The 24,343-nt window shown below is 40.9% G+C and overlaps 1 protein-coding gene across 1 annotated transcript; it reads left to right on the forward strand.

The window, feature by feature from the left end:
- Nucleotides 1-23,057: 23,057 nt before the first annotated feature.
- Nucleotides 23,058-23,828, forward strand: LOC149248858 (uncharacterized). Its single transcript, XM_089451251.1, has one exon. The coding sequence runs from the start codon at nucleotides 23,058-23,060 to the stop codon at nucleotides 23,826-23,828; it is 771 nt and encodes a 256-aa protein (XP_089307377.1).
- Nucleotides 23,829-24,343: the final 515 nt, after the last annotated feature.

Raw genomic sequence — 24,343 nt, forward strand, 5'->3', positions numbered from 1 at the left:
CCTATATTTCTGATTTGGAAACATCTAAAGAGATGTATGACAAGTTGGTTGGGATGTTCAAAGTAAATAATGCAAACCAAGTTCTCTTTCTCAAGAACAAGTTAAAAGACATCAAGATGGATAGAGGAGAGTCCTTTCAATCCTACTTCATGAGGATTACCAAAATCAAGAATGATCTCCTATCTATTGGAGAAGTTGTTGGTGACAGGGAGCTCACTCTTATTGCAATTGGAGGCCTCACAAGAGAATGGGATGTGTTTAACACTACCATCCTGGACAAGGACAGGATTCTGGGATTTGATGAATTGTTGGCTAGATGCACTCAAGAAGAAATAAGGATGACGGAAAGAGATAAGCCCTCAAATGGAAATAATCCTACCGCTTTCTCCGCTCATGCTAAAAGAAAAAACAATGTTGGTCCAAGAAGACAAGGTCAAGGGTTTAAGCCGAGATTCAAAGAAGAAAAGGAAGATGCTTCAATTGCAACTGGTTTGGCCACTTTGCTAGAGAGTATCCTCACAAGAAGGATACTCCAAGGGATGATGACAACAAAAACTACAAAGGAAATGGCAATCAAAGGTACAACAAGTTCATCAACAAAGGAAAGAGGAAAGGAATGCTCCTGTTGCTCGATATGGAAATGTCCGTCCTCCCAAAAAGTCAAGAAACTCCAGGTATGAAGAAACTAATGTTGTAGATAAGCAAAAAGAATTTTATCTTATTTCTACCCTCACCGCTGCCTCCCCTCCGAATGCATTGGATCATTGGTTGATTAATAGTGGTGCCTCAAGGCACTTCACTAGGTGCAAGGAGGCCCTCCCAAACTTGGTTGAAAAGAAGACAAATTTGGAGATTATACTTGGGGACAATGCTACCTACCCCGTGAAAGGGATTGGGATTGTCACTCTTCACTTAAATCAAGGTCAAACCCTTCATCTACAAGAAGTATTGTGTGTACCTGATTTGAAAAAGAGCCGGGTATCTATTTTTGTGATGGAAGACAAAGGTTTTAAGGTGACATTCGTTGATGAGAAGGTTTGTGTTTGGCAAAGATCTAGATGCATCTAGGAAGAAAGGAATGTTTGTGGGCTATAGTGAAACTTCGAAGGCATATAGAATCTATGTATCTGGTCAAAGAGAAGTGGAAATAAGTCATGATGTCACCTTCGATGAAGATTATGCCCTTGGGAAAGTCCGAGATCTTCCTATCCCTGGGAAGGATAATGATGATGATGCAGGAAAGAAGGATGAATCTCCGACAGATGATCTGACGCCCGATGTTGAAGGTCCGATGGATCCCATTGATCCACCTCCTCGTGAGCCCTCTACTTCAAGAAAAAGACCCTTGTAGATCAAAGATACTGTTGACCACTGCGTGTCAACTACCCATAGCAGTACACCCCCTTTTTTTCGCAAAAGGGATAAAGCTTGATCAACGTGTCCGTGCCATTCGACTATCATCATCAACCCGATCATGTTATGTTGTAAACCCAGTCTGCATGTGTAAATTGTAAATAATCTTAGCAGATCTATGTCATGTATGTATTTGCCTAGGCAAAACTAATCTTCTAATGATGATCTACGTTCCGGAAGGTTTTTTGTCTCACCGGCCCATGGTCGGCAGAGTTTTCCTTCAGCCTAAACCCAAAGCCAGAATGGATTTTGTCATTGGAATCTTAGGGGAATCGTAGTGTGCTTCGAGTCTATGTAAAAGTAATTTGGAAATAATCCTAATTATTTGGTTAGGTTATTACAAATTGCTTGATCTGTTAGATTATATTTGTGTCGCAACACTAGGTAGTCTACGAGGGTCTATGTCAAATGGGTTTTCCCCCTTGAGATGTAAAATTATAAAAGTCATGATGTAAAGTGTCTTGAGGGTTAGAAAGTAATTAATCCCCTCATAGGTCCTAGGTCCTAGGTAAAATTCCCAAAGGCTAAGTTCGAGGGTCTAAAAATAATAATAACAATAAATTAATTAATTAAAAATTTAAAAAATAAATAAATAAAAATAAAATAATAGAATAAAATAAAATAAAATAATAAAAATAATAATAAATCAAAGTTTTGAGGAAATAAATACAAAATTTCAATTTTTTAATATATTAAAATGCATTTGAAATTTCGACGGATGAGATTAAAAAAGATTTTGATCCTCATCGACGGTCGAGATCGCTTTGACATGGATCACTTGAACTAGCCGTTGGGAAATTTTCCTTTAAATAGAGTGTCAGGGGTCATTTGAGATTATTCGATCTGTGAGTCGTGTGCTAAAGAAAGCTCTCTTGTAGTTATTTTTCATATGAAATAAAGAAAGACTTTGGGGTTGAAATCTTGTTGGTGTTACTCTTCTGGAATTGTTGTAAGATGTTTCATTTCTGTGCATGATTTTAATTTCAGCCATTGATGATAGCTTTATGATAGTCGCTAGGGTTTGAATGATAATTAAATTTCTGAATATGATGGCAGGTATCTCCATTAGATCTGGATTTTAGTATCGTTTTCTCCCTCTTTGTTAATGATTGAAGTAAGTTGTGCAGGAAAATCTAGATTTCGAAGATCAACGGACGTTTGGGGAAATTCTCGGCTGAACCAGCCAACTCCTGAGAAGCACTTTCTGAAGAGCCTAGCTAGTTTTGATCTTGGGCTTATCATTTGAGTTTTTCTTATGAATGCATGAAGGGTTTTCTGAAGCATCTCATAGCAAATTTAAAATTCTGAAAATATTCCTGTGGCATACTGACAGATCTGGCTATTTAAGAGCCTGCAGCCTGTGAATATTGTAGCTAGTTTTGATCTTGGGCTTATCATTTGAGTTTTTCTTATGAATGCATGAAGGGTTTTCTGAAGCATCTCATAGCAAATTTAAAATTCTGAAAATATTCCTGTGGCATACTGACAAATCTGGCTATTTAAGAGCCTGCAACCTGTGAATATTGTAATTATTTAGCTGCTTTTAGGGTTTTTAGTTTTGTTTTTTGTATATATTGTTTCTGAGTGTTTGTTATTGTCATTGCAAGTTGCAGATCTAAAGAGGAGATTTTTGTTTGAAGCTAGATCTAGGCCCTGGAGGGTAAGATCTGGCCTCAGAAACAGCTCTTGCAAGGGCATTTGTCTCAGATCTGAAAATTTCTTATGGGGTTTTCATCAGGGAAACCTGAAGCAAAAGGATTTAAAATTTGTTTTAAGTTTTCTGGAGAAATTCGAGGGTTTCCAGGGCATCTTTGTTAAAAGAATTTTTTGAATTTTTTTTTTTAGTTGTGATTGCTTGATTGCTGCCAGCAAACCCTCTGGCAACCTCAGTTTTCCCGCAAGGACATTTTCCCTATCAATCTGCAGCACTTTGCCTACATCTACCCTCATTCCTCACGCTGCAATGAATACTCATCCGCTGCTAATTCCCTTTTCTCCTCACGCGGTCTCTCCATATGCTCACCTCTCCTGCATGCAGTCACTCTTTCCCTCATGCAATTCCCTCCACCTGCATCAATCCAGCAACTCACATTCTCATCCGTCATTGGTTTCTCTTCACACGCATCCTCCTTCACTCATCTGCAAGCTACAATGCATTTCTTCCAGCCCTTCGATTCACTTGCGTGTTACCTTGCCCGAGCTCCTTCTTTCTATCACTTGTTACTGCTTATCATTCATAAACCTACAACAAATACCCTTGCAGCCACCACCCCTCACGCAGTTAGCTCCACCCTGTGCCTGCGTTTTCTTCAATTTTTACTTTGCTATTCATCTCGCAGCTGCCCACTCGCTGGCAACTCCTCACTCCACGCAACTCTTTCTCTCAGCATGTTTTCCCTCTGCGTAAATCCCATTCCTTCACCCAGCCGCAGCGTCCTCCACGACTCCACCGCTCCAACCTGCAGATATTTCCACGCTCCCATCTCACTCACCATCGAACCAGCGTGCTGCTCTCCTGCTGTCGTCGACGTCCAAGCCTGCACAATAAAAAACCTCAAAGCATTTCAATTTTCTTCTTTGTCATACGACTAGGCTTAGAGCTAGAGCTAGATTCATTTTATTTATTGATTTTATTTAAGTTAGGTTTTAGTTCAGATTAATTTACTTTTAGGTTAGCGTGTGTTTTTTTTTATGAAGTGTGTTAATTTTACTAAAACGAAATTTAAAAAAAAAAAATTAAAAAATTCAATTTTTATTGTTAGTTGTTAAGACTTTTATTTATTATTCACTTTTAGTTTCATTTAGCTTAAGTTTCTTTTTGGTCTTAGGATTAGAATTTTTTTTTAAGTTTAAAATAAATCAAAAATCTCATAAAATCATAAAATAAAAAAATATCAAAAAAAAAATTAGGTTTTAGTTTAGATTAGATTTTAACTTTATTTAGGTTTTAGTTTTAGATACCTTAGATTTTAGCTTTGTTCTATTTTGATTTTAAACTTAAAATTTTTTAATTTATAGAAAAAATATAAATAAATAAATAAAATAAAATAAAAAATAAAAATAATAATTTTGTCACATTTATAATTTTGGTATATTATGTGCTAAGGCTAAACTTTGAAAGAAGAGATTTTTATGTTAAGAGTGCTTAAAAAATTTATCTTGAGCTTAACTATTGGAAAACGATAAATTTTTCTAAACTATTGGAAAACGATAAATTTTCCTAAGTCTGAATTTTCAAGCATAATCTTTTTTTGCTGAAGCAAGAGACTTTCCTTCTATTTCAATAACCAAAAGGTAAAGTTACAATAATTACAAAAGGTCTGAAACACATAAGGCCTACCAAGTCAACGAGATCAAACTAACTAAGAAGAGACCTGCCAAACCAACAATAGGACAAGCCAACAAATAACACATCCCCTCGAAAACAAGAAAACACAAGGTCAACGACACGAGTATCTACGAACGGCCCCACCAAGAAGAACTAAGGTTGAAAACCGTTGAACCTCCCGTGGTAAACTTGCAAATAGTGAACACACTCTCGGCCCGCCAAACTACCTCGACGAGATCTGACCGTCGAAAGCTTCCGCCGAAATGGATGGCGCTGAGGGATATCAGAGCACCAAGATGCAAGGAGAATAAGGCGCGGGGAAGGGTGGTTTGAAGATTCTGACCACCGCCACGTGGGGAGAGCTAAGTGGCATCGCTCTCGACGAGCCAAAACCACTTACCATCCGAGAGCCTTGCGATCAACAAAGAAACCGCTTCAAGCCTGGTTTCCGAACCGTAAGAAAAGCCGCGAGGAAAAATCGAAGTGGGAGCCGACCAGCCTTTCCTCCCGCTGAACCTGGAAACCCGCTGCTGAAAAAAGCTCGCCGCCGAACCCTTCAGACACTTCAGAAGAACCCTAGTGGCTCCAAACAAGGAGCGAAGGGGATAAGAATTCATACCCCTCAGGGAGAAAACGCCAAGCAGAGAAGGCCCTAAATTAAGGAGCCGCCCGCCGAAGGAAAAAGAACAAACTAGAAGAACCTTATTCATAGCCTGCCCTTTGAGCCCAGCAATCGAAAATATCTTTGTCCTCAGTGGCTTGAGCATCACAAAGAGCTTTTAGTCTGCTTGGAGGCCTTTCCTGCCAATTCATCTCGATTCTGCAATCAGGATTAATCACCCCTTGGTTGGCCAACAGATCTGCAAGTTTGTTGGCCTTCCTTCGAACATGATTGAAGCTGACCATACGAAGACTCTGGAGATGATTTTGGATTCTCTGGTAAACTTGTATCAGTCTCCAATGTTTCGAGACCCTTTCCGGCGCTGTGCCATAGCTGATTTTCTTGACAGCATTTATGGAAATCTCAGAGTCTGCTTCGATGAGAACATTTGAGTAGTTATTATGTTTGAGAAGCTCTAGAGAGTGCTCCAAAGCCATTAATTCAGCCATGTTGTTGGTGGCTTGGCCTAAATGACAGTGGAAAGTAAAAATTATTTTTCCTTCTTCGTCTCTTAATACACCTCCATACCCAGCCGTCCCCGGGTTGCTTTTAGAAGCCCCATCAATGTTGCATTTCAGAAACCCTTTGGGTGGAGGATGCCAGAATTCCTTTTCCCTTTCCACCATTCTTTCTTTTTTACTCAGACCATAGAGGATAATCTCATGCATTCCCAGCTGCTTGAGAGTTCTTAATTCAAGAGCCATGGGAGGATCTTTCCTGCCTTGTTGTGTCTCCCAAGCCATCTGCTTCCCAGTTGGTTTCCCTTTATCCCATAGGGTCTACCCCCCTTAGCCTAGGGAGACGGCTTAAATGGAGAGATCGGGGATCAGGGTGATAGCCCCCGGTCTGAGCGTTGTCGCGCTGCCTAGACAATCTGTGTGACAACAGATACTCTTGAAGATGTTGAGAGACATCATGCACCAAGAGGGACATTTTGTGAAAGCAAGAAGTTGAACAGGTACCAAGGGTACTTAGCTGCTATGAGTACCATAGTTCAATCTGAGCCATGCATATTCGAAGAAGCCATGAAGCACCAAGTTTGGAAAGATGTGATGAACGAGGAATATGAGTCGATCATGAAGAATGATGTCTGGGATGTGGTTCCTATACCCAAGGACAAGTCAGTGGTCACTTCAAAATGGCTTTACAAAATCAAACATGGAGCTAATGGAGTGTTAAAAAGCTCAAAGCCAGGTTCATTGCTCGAGGCTTCTCTCAAAAGGAAGGAGTAAACTATGATGAAATATTTGCACCAATTTCTCGATATACCACTATCCGTTCAATTATAGCTCTCACTACCTCTCAAGGATGGAGCCTACACCTAATGGATGTCAAAACTGCTTTCTTGCATGGCTCGCTTAAGGAGGAAGTTTATGTAGAACAACCTGAGGGGTTCAAAGTTCAAAACTGAAAGACACATGTATGCAAGTTAAAAGAAAGCCCTCTATGGGTTGAAGCAAGCCCCCTAGGGCTTGGTATGAGAAGATTGATAGTTATCTTATGAAGTTGAGTTTTACAAGGAGTGCAGTTGACCCGAACCTATACTTCAAGGTTGAAAAGCACAGGACCCTCATTCTAGTCCTTTTATGTGGATGATCTCTTTCTGAGAGGTGATGACCCTCTCATTTATCAATGAGAGAGGCAATTGGCTTCCGAATCCAAGATGAAGGACCTAGGACTGACGCACTACTTCCTAGACCTTTGGATCTGGCAAAAGCCAGGTGAGATTTAAGTTGCTTGAGAGATGTGGGATGGTGGATTGCAAGTCCGTGTCTACTCCGATGGAACTCAACTTCAAGAAGCTATGTGGAAGTGTTGTTGGCTCGGATTAGCGAACCCTTCCGAGTATCGACAACTTGTGGGGGGGCTAATGTTCTTGTGGGGGCCCCGATGTTCTTAGTAAACTTTCATCCTGACATATGCTTCATTGCGAACACGTTGAGTCAATTTATTGTCGATCCCCATCACATACATTGGATTGCTGCCAAGAATCTCTTGAGATATCTTTGTGGCATAATCAACTATGGTTTGAGATACACTGCTAGGAATTTGTGGTTGCATGGACATACATGTGCTGACTGGGTTGGCAGTGTGTTGGATCGTAAGAGCACGTCTGGATGTTGCTTCTCATTGGGATCTGCTTCAATATCTTGGATGAGCAAGAAGCAGAAATCGGTTGCTTTAAGCACTGTCGAGGCCAAATACATTGTTGCTAGTATGCCCTGTTGTGAAGTTGTTTGGTTGAGGAAGCTCTTCAGCGAGCTATTTGAGCAAGTGTTGCGTACCATTGTGATATCCTGCGACAACCAAAGTGGGAGTCTTGGAGTTGTGGAAAGACCCTCCTATGGGGGTCCCGCATGAGTTGGACACTGAGCTTTGGGTGCTCCTTGGGGCTTGGGGTACTTCTTGGAGCTATGAACGACCATAGGGTGAATGGTTCACCTTCCCCTAGTGGTGCGCAATGTACAGGGTGAGTTTTTCACCTTCCCCTGTGATACCCCATGATGGTTGACATGTGTGTAGGGTGAGTGGTTCACCTTCCCCTACAATTGACATATGCATAGGATGAGTGGTTCACCTTCACCTATGGCATATAAGCAGGGTGAGTGGTTCACCTTCACCTATGGCATATGAGCAAGATGAGTGGTTCACCTTCTCCTGCCAATGCCAATGCTCCAGCATACATCCTACCCATGGAGTAGAGACTCATGGGAAGTACCTCTCATCTGACCCATGAGTTGGGAAACGTGGTTAGGGACCATAGCACTATTGATGGACACATCAAGTACTATCGTACTCCCTATGAATAGGATGCATGGTGTTCAACAACTTGATCTAGGATCATTTGAGGTTGTACCTCTAGACTGACAAAAAGTCAGTGGAGAGTGGTAAGGTCTTGTGACTCACTCTCGATCACTTCTTCATTATTACTTCATGGTTCAGTAGAGCAAAGCAGAGATGGTACATGACAATAGGATGGCATGATGACAGGTGGAATTATCCCTAGTTGAGAGGGAGTGTTAAAATTGGCAACTAGGGCCAAATTCCACCTTCGGACAACTCATATGATGGAGATGATTATTGCGTTGGATTCCTCTTTTCGAGAGGTCCAAGATTGATATAAAGATCATCTCATTTTAATAATCAAAAGTGTGATTTTGAATTTATTCTCTCACATGTACAATTTGTTCAAGTCGGCCTTAACATAATGTAGGCTCAAGAAGCCCAATAGATGTGTCTCTTCGCCCACAACAAAGTGTATAAATAGAAGAGGCCTCACACCTCATTTGGACATCATTCACTCACACATTCTTCTCTCTCTTCATCAAATTAGTTCATACAGCTTGGGCATCTTCTCTCCCTCACGTGCAGCTAGGACGACAGAATTTCTGGGCTAAAACAGAACCGAATTTCGGACTGTTTGACCAACTCGCACAGAAATTGAGGAGTTTGGGGTCTGTTTGACCATAGGGCTGATTGTTGTTTGACCAAGTTTGACCAGAGTTGTTGGGATTCTTTTGGGTTGACTCTGACCTTTGCTGGAGGCCGAATTCGATTGCCTTAAACAAAGATTGAAAGGGGGTGTTTTGTTGTTGCTTTGACCAGCGTTGACTTTCTAGTTAGGGCTGAAGTTTGACTACAGAATTTCACAGGGTTGATTTGACTTTGTATTGGGCTAGCCTATTGACTTTTGTACTCTCTCTCTCTCTCTACTAAACTATTGCATATTAATAAGAATATTTGATCATAGGGTTTTCTCCACATTAGGGTTTTTCCCTGGCATCCGCCAAATCTGGTGTTCTCTTGTCTTCTGCATTTGTTTTTATGTTCTATCTGCATTCACTGTCAATGCGAATAATGGTTGATGTGATTTGTAGTGGAAATAATTAGATATTGTTATCGGGCTGCTAAAGGAACATTGAAGTAAATTGTGCTAAGCATAGAACATACCATTGTTAACTAAAATTAACAGGGGAAGTCAAGACCAGCTTCAATGTCAGAGGGAGTTCACCTCTGAGTTCAAGATGAAGGATCTTGGTTGGTTACATTACTTCTTAGGACTAGAAGTGTGGCAAAAGCCGAGAGAGATCTTCCTTGGTCAAAGGAAGCATATTATTACGATCCTTTAGAAATTTGGGATGATGAATAGCCAATCCATAGCCACTCCCATGGTAACTAATATGAAGAAGCTAAGTGGCAGAGGGAGCAACCAAAATTGCCACAACAAGATATGTTTTAATGTTAAGAGTGAGCACCTAGTCAAGGTGACCAGAATTGCCACAACAAGATATGTTTTAATGTTAGAGTGAGCACCCATTCAAGGTGACTAGAAAGTAGCTATGGCACAACTTGTGTTGAGGTCCCAGCATGGTATAGTTGGATATGGATTAAAATATGTCTCAAGTAGTGAAGTACGGATGCAGGCATTCACTGATTTTGATTGGGCAAGAAGTGCTAAAGACAAGAAGAGCACATGGGGATGTTGTTTCAGTTTGGGTTCTACTATGATATCCTGGATAGGCAGGAAGCGGACATTTGTCGCTCTCAACACTACTAAAGTTTAGCATACTACAGTGTGTTTAATGAGTTGAGAAGTAGTATGGCTTTGGTACAGTGTTTGGATTTAGAATTATTTGACAGGTGCAAGAGATGATCGTGATGACAAGTCGAAGCACATCGAGATCATGGTACCACCACATCCAGTGCATTGTACGGAAGGGAGTGGTGAGGCTCCAATGCATTTCTATGGATAGGCAAGTTGTTGACATTCTCACAAAGCCTCTATCACAGGATGAAGTTTGTATACTTCAAGGAAAAGCTTGGAGTGGTTGAGAATGCTTCCCTTGGTTAAAGGGAGTGTTGATGTTGTATCATCAAGTGGCATAGATTCTCCCTAGGTCAAGGGTATTGACCAGGTCATGGGTAGTGATCGGGAGCCATGTAATGTGGTTAGGGAGATTGGCCCAGTTGCTTGAGTGAGTGCCTTGTAGCATCAAGCAAGTGTTTTACCATTCAATAGCAAGTGACGACATGTGGGAATGGTAGATGGGCCCAGGGTTTCACCATTTTTCAGTTGGCACCTGACATGGTTCCAAGTGACAATTTGGTGGATTGGTGAAACAAGGACTACTCTTGTGTCTCGGGGTACTTAACTAGCCAATGGGTGGTAGTTGGCTTGTGGGTGACTAGATCCTTTGCAAAGGAGATGTGACTAGTGGGTGACAATATCCCTTTGCACAATGTTGATGTTGGATGCTTTCCACATGTAGTGGATGGATACATCAACATAGCGGGCTCTTCCAATCTTTTTTCTTGGGATGGGGAAATTGTTTCATCAAAATGTACATCTGAGAAAGTCGAGAGAATACCTCCCTAGCTAAGAGGGAGTGTTGAATTTTGGTAGTTGTAATCTATATTCCTTACGTGTTGGCACTAAAGAAAAATGAAAATAAATTTAAATTTTAAATTTTACCTCCAAAAGTACGGTCGGCTCCAAATTGTTTAAGTCAACCTAACATAAGGTCAAGTTGGCCCAACCATAAAGACACACCTATTTGAGAACCTTAAGCTACTATATATTCACACTCGACCTCCCTCACTTGGAGCAATTCAGATCTCACCAAAAAGCATTTGTTTCTGTTCACACATGCTAAAGAGAGAGAGAGGAGAAGAATGTAGAAGTTTAACCAGCGTTGACTAAGACTATTTATGTTCTAATGATCGAGATTTTGCGAAGTTGACCAAATTTGTTCTTGGGCAATTTGACTACAGTGGACTAGAGGCAACTGCTAGAGGCCAAAATTTTGCCCTGTTGAGCAAAGTTGACCAAATTTTTGAGTTGCAAGACGGCGAAAAAGTGGTCTATTTGACCAAGTCTGACCTATTGAATTTTGTGGTCAATCTAACAAATTTTGATTGGGAAAAACTAGATTATACTTTTGATGAATTGAATAATTTCTCCTAAGAAAAGATTGTCGGGTTTTTCCATAGTTAGGTTTTTCCTAGGGTAAAAATGTTGTCTCTCTTGTGTTTGGTTCTCTCTCCATGAGCTCATTGTCATATTGCATTGTAGTTGAGATTTTCTATGTATAATTGCTTAATGATGAATGTGACCTAGGATGAATAAATTAAGATATCATTAGAAAGTAATTATCAAATTAAAAAGTTATGCAAAATCAACATAGTGTCTGTGTGATTAGGCCAAAGAGCTTGTGTGGTAAAAGTTCAATGGGCCTAGCATACTTATTATTGTTGTGGATTGAGGGACAAAAGGAGTATGGGCAGTTGAAATTCCACAACAAGAAAAGCATCCTAATATGAAAGTATATTATAATATTATACTATATTATTATAATATTATAATATTATAATATAATATTATAATATATTATTATAATAGAAAGTAAGGGGACACCATGCTCAATGAAGGGACAGGTGTCCCTAAGTAAGAACGTGAAGGGTACCTAGAGACTCATGAGGCCAACAGGAACTCCTAGAGCCACAGAGCTTTGGACGTCCCTAGCCATTAAAAATAAGAGCTAATGGGGGATGTAAACCTATTGGTTGCAGGCTATCAAGTTTGCACGAGGGCTTCACTAGGGGATAAATGCCATACCACGTACATTCATATTGAGGGATATATATTGAGGAAAAAATGACATAATATATTGAGCATATAATAGGGGGTAAGGGATTTTTATATTGGCGGGTATAAAAAATGAAGCTAAAAGTTAATGAAAAAATATAAAAGGCTTTAAAAAATATTAATAAAAAAATAGATACCTACAATATCTAGTGAAAGTAGGGATTTTTTTAATTGGGAAGGTGTATTGGGTTTGTATTGGTAGGGGGTTAAATAATGTGTCTTTTAGAGATAATTTTCAATATGTAGTAAAATTAAAGGTATTGTTTAGTATGCCAAAAATGCACGTGATATGTCAGAGGTTCATTGAGTGAATCCCCCTTGCTATGTGAGGGTCTGGAGGGTACCTGGAGAACCATGAGGGTAGCAGGAACTCTTGGAGTCACAGGACTCTAGACATCCCTGTCCAACCGAGATAGACACAACTTGGGTGTGGGGCTAATAGGGGATGTGAGTCTACTAGTTGGAGGTTGTCGAGTTTGGTACCTTGGCCCTGTTATGTTTGGTATGAGGCATGTACATAGCTTGAGAAGTCGAAGCCAAGTGGAGCTATTTCCCCAACCTGGGGGTGATCGGCTACTGAGAGAACAAGAGAACAGCCCACAAAGTTAACAAATAAGTTCTTGAAACATGTTATGTGCTTGTTTAAGAATTATTGTGGCATGTCTTTTGCTATGTTCTTATACAATTTTTGTTATTATGGCTTCACTATGCACATGGTGAAATGTTTTGTTTAAATTATGCAACATTTTTCAGTTATGTCTTGTTGATATATGTGTTGTTGATTTGGGGTAGCATCGGATGTGCTCTAGCCATGAAAATTGGTGGAGAGGCTAAACCACATGAGATCTCCAAGACCCAGAAATGGTTTACAGAAATTATGCCCGGTGAAGGAGATATTAAAATAATTAACATTTTTAATGGGTTCCTAAGTCTAAACTTAGGAAAATAAAAATATTAATGGGTATTAATATAAAACTGGGTTAGAAGGTTCTAAATGACATGGATCAAGCCAAATCTAATCTTAGTCGTTGATTAGAGAAGTAATCTCGGTCGTTGAAGACTCAACAGGAAAAGTATAAGAGGAGGATTGAGGGTCAGTTGGAGATACACCAGTGAACAGTGAGTTCGATTTTCTAGAGCGCGGTTTGCTAAGAGAAATCAAACCAGTGATCGGAGTTGCAGCGAGGGGCAATGAGTGCATAGCAGAGAGGCAGAGATAGTGCCGGAAGACAGCGCAGAGGCAAAGAGGCAGACGCGGAGCCAAAAGGAGCCACGCAAAGGCCAGAGTGACTGCGCAGAGGGCCAGAGGGCCTACGTGGGTGACACAGACGCCCAGAGAGGTTGCGCAGAGCCTCACAGGGCTGACGCAAAGGGTTTCAGGTTGACGCAGAGGCCAGGAGGGCTGACACTGAGCCACATAGAGGTGCTAGAGAGAGTTTCATGGAGCAGACTTTCAGAATATCTGCTTTCGAAGAGAGGTATTACTGCCAGATTATTTTCTATGTCGGGTGAGCCAGTTTGGCACCCAGTGTACTCAAGAAAAGCTGCTTAATAGTAAAACCCTCAAAACTGTTGCACCAGTTTTCCCAAGTTGGGTTTTTTCGGGGACAATTGTCCAAAAAATAACGGTGTCCCTTATGTGTTTGTCTATTTCTTTCAGCGGTTGATCTGTAGATGGTTGAGACTGTATTATGTTTATTTCAGTGTTTATATGGTTAAATAACTTGTTAGTAATTAAACAAGTAGGCGAAATAAACCAGAGAATACAGATAAAATTTCTAACGAGTAATACTTAGAAATTTCAACATGGTATCAAAGCGTTGCAGATCACAGGAGAGCTAAAGGTGCCAGCTGAATCAGAGAATTTGCAGCAGAAACAACTGTCTCGAGTGAAAAAAGTTGTTCCTAGGCAGAAAGCAGCAGAGAAGGGTTGATGCAGAGGGCCTGCGTCATCAGTTCGAGCTGGAGAGAGGCCAACGCAGAGGCAAAAGAAGGCAGAAGATGCTCACAAAGAGCCATGCAAAGATCAGGAGGGTTGACGCAATTGGCCAGGGGAGCAAATCAGCCTTCCGGAAATTACGCAGAGCCTAGAGGCTCATTTCTTCAGTGGTTGAGGCATAGGAAGCTATGGGCAGATTACGGAGAGTGAAGTTGGTGGGGTGTTGTTGTTGTCGAGGCAGAACAGTACCTAACAAGACAGAACCAAGGTAGAAGGGGAGTCGCTACCTAAGCGGATTTCCAGCTAAGAAATCCAGATTAGTGTTGCAGGAGCATAGGAGATCAGAAAGGTGCGATTCGACTATTGGTAGGAGAACTTCCAAAAGGGAAGTAGAGACTCAGAGGGAGTCGAAGAGAGAACTTTCAGGAGGGAAGTAGAGACTCAAAGGAGACGAAAGGAAGAGCAAAGAGATGGCCATGAATGAACTGAGGGATCAGGACAGACTGGACGGGGCATCCAACTTTGTTATCTATAAGGCCAAGATCATGTCTATTCTAGATAGACATCGCATCAAGGCCTTCGCGTTGAGAACCGTGGCTATCCCAATCGACCCAATTGATAACGAAAAGTATGAGGATGCGATGGCCAAGGCGAAATGCATAATCCTTGATGGGGTAAAGGATCATGTGGTTCAACATATTGTCGAGAAGAATACGGCAAAGGAAATGTGGGACACTTTGACGACATTGTATTAAGGCACTTCCGTACAAAGGAAGATGCTACTTGAAAATCAGCTGCAGTCGTATTAGATGCAGAAGGGGGAGCAGGTAGATCACTTCCTCAGTAGGTTGCAGGAGATCTGGGACCAACTGACTTCCATAGTGGCCACGCCAAATCAGGAGTTGATGGTGAGGACTGCCCTGAACGCAGTCTCCGAGGAGTGGTATACATTCGTCCAAAGCATTTTGGGCAGAGCGAATCTTCCAGATTGGGAAGAACTGTGGGTAGCTCTTCGCCAAGAAGAGATTAGATGGCTGACCAAGGCAGGAAGTAGTGGCAAAGGAGCCCGAATCAAGAACGAGGATCAAGAAGATGCAGCTCTGGCATCTGCGAGGCAGAAAGGGAAGAGGAAGAAAAAGTACCTCTCCAAGATTAAGTGCTTCAACTGTGGGGAGTTGGGCCATTATGCAACCCAGTGTCCTAAGAAGAAGAATAAGGGAAAGGCGTCTAACTCCAAGGCAGCACCAGCGAAGGCGAAAAAGGAGGTAGAGGATGATGACGATTATGCCATGAGTACTCATATACCTCTAGAGAAGAGATGGGGAGACATCGAGTTGTAGTCAAGAGGACTACAGGAGATGAGAAGCAGGATCCTTGAGGTACCCAAACTCTTGGACTGTACCTGGCTACAAGAGCCCCAAAGTGACAGTAACAGGATGGCAAATATCGGTAGAAGCGGATGCAGATGAAGCAGCAAAGAGTGCTAGAGTGCAGTAGTCCCAGGCAGCGCAGAGAGGGTTGTAGCAATGCGAGAGACACAGAGGATGTAGCAGCAGTACAGGAAGGCACAGAGGTGTTTGCAGCAGTGCGAGAGGCATAGAGGTTGTTACAGAGGCAGCAGAGGGAGCACAGGATAGCAGCAGAGAGAGCTTCAACATCAAGACGATTTCTAGCCTAACAAGGATTTCAATAGCTGGGTAGATCAGTTACCATCGTCTCAGTAACTGAGTTGCAATGCAGCAGTAGCAGTGGTAGTGCTATGGGCAGCACGATGCAGCATGATGAGAGAGGGTTGCAGTGCAGATGCAGTGTTGGGAGGAAGGACCAGCAACAGCACAGATGCAGAGTAGCGGTCGTACAAATGTAGCAGTGGCAGTAGTAGAGCCATGGACAGCAGTACAGGTACCGGCGCTGAATGCTTAGGGTGATGCTCAATGATGGAGTATTACTAGAGCACATTCCTCGCTAAGAGGGAGTGTTGATTTGGGGTAGCATCGGATGTGCTCTAGCCATGAAAATTGGTGGAGAGGCTAAAGCACATGAGATATCCAAGACCCAGAAATGGTTTGGGGGAATTCTGCCTGGTGAAGGAGATATTAAAATAATTAATATTTTTAACGAGTTCCTAAGTCTAAACTTAGGAAAATAAAAATATTAATGGGTATTAATATAAAACTGGGTTAGAAGGTTCTAAATGACATGGATCAAGCCAAATCTAATCTTAGCCGTTGATTAGAGATGTAATCTCGGTCATTGAAGACTCAACAGAAAAAGTATAAGAGGAGGCTTGAGGGTCAGTTGGAGATACACCAGAGTGATCAGTCAGTTCGATTTTCTAGAGCGGGGTTTGCTAAGAGAAATCGAACTAGTGATCAGAGTTGTAGCGAGGGGCAATGAGTGCATAGCAGAGAGGTAGAGATAGTGTCGGAAGACCAACGCAGAGGCAGAGAGGCAGACGCAGAGCCAGAAGGAGCCACACAGAGGCCAGAGTGACTGCGTAGAGGGCCAGAGGGCTTGCATGAGTGACGCAAAGGCCCAGAGAGGCTGCACAGAGCCTCAGAAGGCTGACGCAGAGGGTTTCAGGTTGACACTGAGCCTCAAAGAGGTGCTGGAGAGAATTTCGTGGAGCAGAAATATCTGCTTCCAAAGAGAGGTATTACTGCCAGATTATTTTCTATGTCGGGTGAGCCAGTTTGGCACCCAGTGTACTCAAAAAAAACTGCTTAATAATAAAACCCTCAAAATTGTTGCACCAGTTTTCCTAAGTTGGGTTTTTCCGGGTACGATTGTCCAAAAATAACGGTGCCCCTTGTGTGTTTATCTTTCTTTCAGCTGTTGATCTATAGATGGTTGAGACTGTATTATGTTTGTTTCAGTGTTTATATGGTTAAATAACTTGTTAGTAATTAAACAAGTAGGCAAAATAAACCAGAGAATAAAGATAAAAATTCTAACGGGTAATACTTAGAAATTTCAACGTGTGAGTAGTTTTGACTAGCAGGAGGGTTGGGGATGTCATAAGAATTGACTCAAGAATGCTCGAGTTACGACAATGTTCAAGCAAGGGGAGTGTACCCAAAGGAGTACATGGCTTATGAGGAGCAATGGAATTTGGGTAGGCTTGTGATGGAAATGTGTGGACACTCCATCTATAGCTACATCCTCTCGGAGTTGTTAATGTGTACATAACCTTAGAGCATCACATATGTACCCTTAGGGTGTAGCATTTCACTTGTGTGGGCCTACAAGTGTTTATTATAAGTTGCGTGTAAAGGCTTGGACCACATTGTATTGTTGGCATCCCTTTCCTCTCATATATATAGAGGAATAAGATATTCATTTCATCATTATCATCATTATACTCTACTCTTTGTACTTGTCTTCTTGGAGTGGTTCAATAGAGTTCACGAAGAAACCCTAGGACAAGTGATACATGGGAGAAGGAAATCTTTATTGGAGATTGCACTTGTGAAGATGTTGGAGACAATTATTATGTTCACTCTTACTTCACTGTTGTGTAGATATGTGATCTAGAGCAGGAGCACACTAGTCATCTCCTCTCTCGTACCTATCCATTTATACTTGGTCTCTCTCTTGCTTCGAGTTGCTAGGGTTTTGTGATCTTCTTGAAGCATCTTGAAATCTAGCGTTAAGGTTTCATCCCTTCAAGGATAGAGATTAGGGTTTTGAGACGAAACCTTCGGCGTATTTCATCAAGAAGAAGAAGAGAAGACATCTCGCTTTGAAGGACCTATTTGAACTCCTCGGTTAAGCCAAGGTTTTCATTGTTTTCCTCATCTAGGGTTTTCGGGTGTTAGTGGATTGTACTAGCCTTGTGATAAGGATATGTACTACATACAACATACATACTACATACAACATCTTATGTATACCAATGAAGTTTTCACTATCCAATTGTTGTGTAAATTGCAAATTTGAATTTTAGCCATCTACGTTTTTCATGAATTGTTATTTACAACTATACTTTGTCTTGCTAGATTGACTTAAGTGATTTAACATCGTAATCGAAAATAACAGTTGTTTTACTCCTGTTATAACTATTGTAAAAATGGGTTTTCAAATATGGTTTGTGCATTATAAAATTGCCTTAAAGGGTTGCAACTTATCAAGTTACTTTGATATCTTTTCTCCCTTGAGTTGATTCAGCATACCTTTTAGTTTGGTTGTGAGGAGTATCATCCTCCCCACCTAGGTTTAATTCCTAAAGCGACATGTTAAACAAGTATATTGTTGTAACAATCGTTACCCTTGTGTTGACAAAGCCTCGAGTTTCTACAAAATCAAGCTTACACTCAATAGCATCCTTGGAATAAGGAGATGTTGCCAGTGTTTTAAAAAACGAAACTAGTCTTCGAACCAACCACCCATCAATCCAGGGTTTGAATTAGAATAGAACCAAACCAGATTCAATGGACCGACTTAAAAAGAAAAACATAAAATGATTATTTTTTAATTGAAAAAAATTAGTTTTAAGATTCCAAACCATTAGAGATGAAATATACAAAGTTTTCTCATCTAACATACCATGAAGGTGAATAAATCAAAATGGCATCAAGTACAATACATATCAATGACAAAATGCATAATCAATGACCGTCTAAATGGCCTCTAGTCCAAAATCCATGCTACAAGCTATTAGATAACTAGCCTACTACAAATCACTTCGACTTGATTACTCATCAAATTCGTCACCACTACTAGAAATGGGATCATCGATAAGAACAACATAGACATCATCTAGCTCAGATTCTACAAACTTATTATTGTTTGAGGATCTTTACGTTATTTGCAAACTTTTCCACCTTCAAATAATAGATGAAACGGACCGCATATACTATTTCAGACCCGATAATCAGCCAACAAATTGGACATTATCAAAAGGATTGATCTAATGATGCACCACTGGCACGTTTGGAATCAGGTTTGTTGTATAGAGGCAAATGTTGATCCAAACTAAAAAAACAACACCCTCAACCACTTGTATCATAGCGTCAAAATTACAGAGAGTGCAATATGATTATAGGATTCAGAATAAGCACGTTTGGAATCAGGGCTTGCCGTATAGAGGCAAATGTTGATCCAAACTAAAAAACAACACCCTCAACCACTTGTATCATAGCGTCAAAATTACAGAGAGTGCAATATGACTATAGGATTCAAAATAAGCGGCTCTCTCTCTCTCTCTCTCTCTCGTTATATATATATATATATATATATATATATATATATATATATATATATATAGATATGTGTACGCGTGAACACACACAAATGTTGGAAAAACAATATTAGTCCAATAGACCTACTATATACTATAGGCCTTGGGTCAACCTATAAAATGCAATGGTATTGCAAGGTCGACTTAAGGTATAATATTTGAAGTAAAATGAATCCAGGTTGACAAACCTTTTAGAGCTGGACTTTTCAAGAAGTTTGATTAGAGTTGACCTTTATAGGTTTAGATATTAATATTGGTTTAAGGGGCACCCCTTTGAAAGGTTTTCTTGATCATCATATCAAGGGGGTCATCCATCCTTTAGAGGTTTTATTTGAATAAATGATGAAAGATTGGCATGTTGCATCTCTTGGAGGGAGGCTTTGACACTTCATCTTGAAACCACACTGATGAAGACTTGGGATTTTTCTTATAAAACGGGTGAAAGGACCAATCCCTTTTGGAAACCCCTCTAGATGATGCATTGGATGTTTTGGGGGCTAGTGCACCTACATTTGAGGGAGACTAGAGGATTTTCGTGGCAGGTTAAAGGATTTTTCCAACATTGAAGGGCGGGCCTTGGGAAGCTAGATGTTGTGCTAAAGGCCCCTATAATCCCCTCATTTATGGAAATGGGTCACTTTTTGACGACTTTTAACATTGAAGGTTGGGCCTTTGGAGGCTCGATGTTGTGCTAAATGCCACTATAATCCCCTGATTTAAAGAGATGAGCCACTTTTTGACTGCTTGTGCCCCTTCACTTTGTACATGTGGCATGAATGCCCTTTAAATTATTTATTTTGGTTTAATTAATTGAATAATAAGGCCTTTTGCCCCTCCATAAGCTAGATTAGGAGCTTTTAGCCTAGGAAATTAATATTTTAATGTAGGGGAAGTTGAAAACCTCTATAAATAGTGGTGCACTTCCTCTCATTTTCTCATGGTTGGATGATGGCTGAAATCCCTACAAGTCTAAAAATTTTGAAATTTTCTCTTGTTTCTTAATTTTGGCTATGGATGGATGAGTTGAGCGACTTCTTGAGGAGTTTTTGCTGGCGTGGATAGTTTTCTTTCTTAAGGGATATTGGTAGATCTTGATGAGGAAAGCCTTGTTGACGTGGATAGACTTCTTTTCATGGATGATTATAAGTGAATTTTGATGAATGCATGATGAATTGGGTAAGCTATTTTTCGTTATCTTGTTCAAGTTTATTGATAAGGGTTATTAAATATTCACCATATTTTTGCTAGTATATTATCTCATTCTTCCTTCAACAATATTTTTATCAACTTCCTTTGACGTAACCTAAACGAAGCTCTCTCTATTATTTATCCTTGAAAATTGTAAGGTCCTTATCCCAACTCTCTAGGCTACATGAACTAGTCTACTCAGTCCTTGAAACTAAATATACTCCAAGCCTCTTTGGACTTCTCTTCAAGCTCTTGTGAGATGACCTCCCATCTTTGAATATTGAAGGATGCCTAGGTCAAACCTCAAGGGCACACAAGTTAGTTTCTCTAGTCTTTGAACCTGTATTGACTTCATTTCAATTTGATTGTGTTGTTCATTGACCCCATGCACTGCAAAAAAAAAATATTGGCAATTTGACTGCATACACTCTAGAAAATATATTGGCAAGTTGAGGAATTTATCTTCTATCCTCCATCACCCTTTTTATCTCTAAACCATTTAAATTACTTTGTTGGTGTTTTACTCTCCTAGTGATTCCTTGTTCGTATGTGTTTGGGGACCTTTCCCTTTGAACTCAAATCTAGAAATTTCCCCAAAAAACCCTATCAATCCTATCCACCTTAAACCTTAATGGTTCAATCCTTTGATTGGTGGTATCGGAAGTATAAGCCTGAGGGGGCTCTTGACATGGTTTGATCACAACATTAGGTCCCTAAGGCAAGTTAAAGAACTAATCTTCTATCCTCCATCACCCTTTTTATCCATAAAACATTTAAACTATTTTGTTGACGTTTTACTCTCCTAGTGATTCCTTGGTCGTATGTGTTTGGGGAGGTTTTCCTTTGAACTCAAACCTAGAAATTTCCCCAAAAAAATCCTAGCAATCCTATCCACCTTAAACCTTAATGGTTCAATCCTTTGATTGGTGGTATCTGAAGTAGAAGCCTTAGGGGGCTCCTGACATGGTTTGATCACAACATTAGATCCCTAATTTCTATTAGGGAGAAGCTCTAAGGGGGAGAAGCCTTAGGGGGCTCTTGACATGGTTTGATCACAACATTAGATCCCTAAGTTCTATTAGGAAGAAGCTCTAAGTCCCCCTAAGAGCTGGAGAAGTGACAAGAGGGTTGGTGAGGTGACACTTAATCCCATCTTGAGTACAAAAGATTCTAGACTTTATCTTTTGGACTATATGTCAAGAAGTGTGTGAGATTTTATTGTAATAGTTTATTGTCGTTGTTGGGGATAAAGTCCATTTCTTGGAAGAAGACATTGGGGATAAATTCCATTTCTTAGAAGAAGACATTGGATGAAGCTCAATCTTGAAAATCTTTCCATCTAGGTGACTCCATGGGAAGAATGAAGTCCTTATTCTTTGAAGACTTAGGTGACTCCACTGGAAGAATAAAGTCCTTTTTCTTTGAATACTTTGAAGACTTGCTTGTGAGGCAAGATAAGCATCATTGTGAAGGCATTTAACAACTCACCTTGCCAACATCACTATGAAAAAGGTATAAAATTTCATTTACCATCAATTTTGAATTTGCATGGATGCAAGATGGCACCTTAGGTTTTGTATGTTTTATTTTCAATTCTAAACATTGACAATATGACAAGATACGCAAATAGGCCTCCCTAAAAATCAATGAGAGGCTTCCAAATTTTGATTATGCCTATTTACTTGTTGTCCCACATGCATTGGCATTAATGGGAAATATTTCAAAATTCAAGGAAAACATGAAAATATCATGATGAGATAATTTGTTCGTTCTTTGGGACAAGGAAATAATGATTGGTTTAAACACTCTTGCAGTCCAAAGATCATACCCTCGTTGGCAACCCTCGTTGAAAGTTTTCTCAAGTGTTGGGCACAAGATTGCCAAAGTTCTGAAGACAGTTACAGAGAGCTATTGGCATCCCTTAAGGAGGAAGATCTGTCGGTTTCTTTTGAAGGTCATAAAGGCATTTCTGAGTATGAAGATGAAGACGAAGCACCACAAGGGAGAGCTCTTTTTGTGCCCTTTGAAGAAATTGAATCACATGATAATATGTCTGTGACTCTGTTGTCCCAAAAGAACAATTTTGTGGCAGCAATAATAGAGATGAAGACATTGTTGAAGAGTTTGAAGAAGACAACACTACCATTGTTATTGAAGAGTATGTTTTTCACAAAGAAAACTTGTTTACTGCTCTAGTTTATGACAGACGGGTAGTTGATGAAAAAAGCCAAATTTTGACACGTCATTTGCATGAATTCATCTCATCTCACGCAAGAGAAAAACCTTTCTTTGTATTCTTTAACGAGGACCCTGATTGTGATAAAGATAGTGAAGGTCATGGTGAATATACTAGTCTGTGGACCAAGCAGCCTTGTGAAGACTAGCCATTTGTCAATTTCCCTAGGCAGAAAATGAGAAGCAACAAGCTAATAAGAGTCCTAACTGTGAAGTTTTCCTGGAGGAAAGACACTGCAGGCTGGAGTCCATGGAACCCTAGCTGCGTTTCGGCGCCTGTGCCCTTACTTCTCTGCGGCACGTGGCTTTGGGCCCTCTGCCCTCATCCTCTGCGTTCCCCTTTGTCTTTCTACAGATTCAGAGCACACTGCCTCTGCTGGGTAGGACGTTTAAGCCAGGCCCGCCCTCATGGAGGCCCTGAGCTCGCCCCAAGCAGGCCTGCCTTCAGCTGCCAAAGCTTTCTCTCGGCTCTTGGCCGGCTTACCGCAAAAGAAGAAGAGCGAAGCAGCCAAGTTTGTCAAGAGGCTGGATGACATTCCTGAAATCTCCCTGCCGCCAGAGACCCCGATTCAAGTTGCCCTCTCCTTAGCTGAGCGGGCTCTTGTGGGCCAGTTCACAGGTCTTTGGCCTTCTCCTAAGACCACGGAGTCCTGGGTTAACAGAAATTGGGTTCCTTTGATCAAGGGCAGCGTCACTTCATACTTCTTAGGACGAGGGTTTTTCCTCTTCGAATTCTCCTCAAAGAAAGATAAGGATCTGATATTTCAGAATGGCCCCTATTTCACGGGACCCCAGGGTTTGTACCTCAACAAATGGATGTCGGATTTCGACCCTGCAGTGGATGTCCCCTTTGCTGTTCTTGTTTGGGTCAGACTCCCTAATCTCCAAATCCATTGCTGGAACTGGGATTCGCTAAAACACATCGGAAACACCCTTGGGAAATTCATAGATAGGGCAAACAGCAAAGATCAATATGGTTGTGCTCGTATCTGCGTAGAAGTAGACCTAGAGGTGGGTCTCCCGGAAGCCATCAAAATCAAGGTAGGAAGTTGGACCCATTTGCAGAAGTTAGATTACGAGCAGTTGCCTTTCAAATGCCGAAAATGTCATGTCTACGGCCACTTTGCCAGAGGATGTCCAACCAATGTGGAACCAGATAAGGGAAAAGAAGAAGGTTAGAATCAAGCCAAGCGCACCAGGAAAATTCAAAAGCAGGTCGGTCCAAACGGAAAAGGTACTCAAGCCCCCCCAGCAACCCCTGCCCATAATGGTTCAAGAAAACAAATTCGCCCCTCTAAGCTCACAAGTAGAGGAAACTCAGGAACTAGAAAATCAAAAATCAAACTCACCCTCTAAAGGCACCCCAAATGTTCTGGAAATGGAGTTGAGCAAGCTGGAAATGGTGTTCCAGCAATAGAGGTAATGGCTGAAAGTGGTGTTCCAGCAATGGCAATGGCTGGGAGCTCCAAAGGAAACACTGTTGAAGAAGAGGAAGACGAGCATGAATTGGAGTGCTCAGAGGAAGAGGGGGAAATAGGAGAATCTCAAGCAACGATAAGGAGATCCACAAGAGGCTGCAAATCAGATCGGGAAAAAAGAGAGCAGGGAACTTTCAAGGATAAGCTTCAAGGCAGCGAGCCAACCCTTGAGAAGTTACTAGTATCAAAAGCAAAGATGATGAGAAACCAGCCCCA

This window comes from Pinus tabuliformis, chromosome 7 (genome assembly GCF_031772625.1).
Source record: "Pinus tabuliformis cultivar Carrire ecotype Pingquan chromosome 7, CPIR1, whole genome shotgun sequence".
In the NCBI taxonomy this organism is placed as follows: Eukaryota; Viridiplantae; Streptophyta; class Pinopsida; order Pinales; family Pinaceae; genus Pinus; species Pinus tabuliformis.

Coding starts and splice junctions, on each gene's coding strand:
- LOC149248858 (XM_089451251.1), top strand. CDS start 23,058: ATGGAGGCCCTGAGCTCGCCCCAAGCAGGCCTGCCTTCAGCTGCCAAA.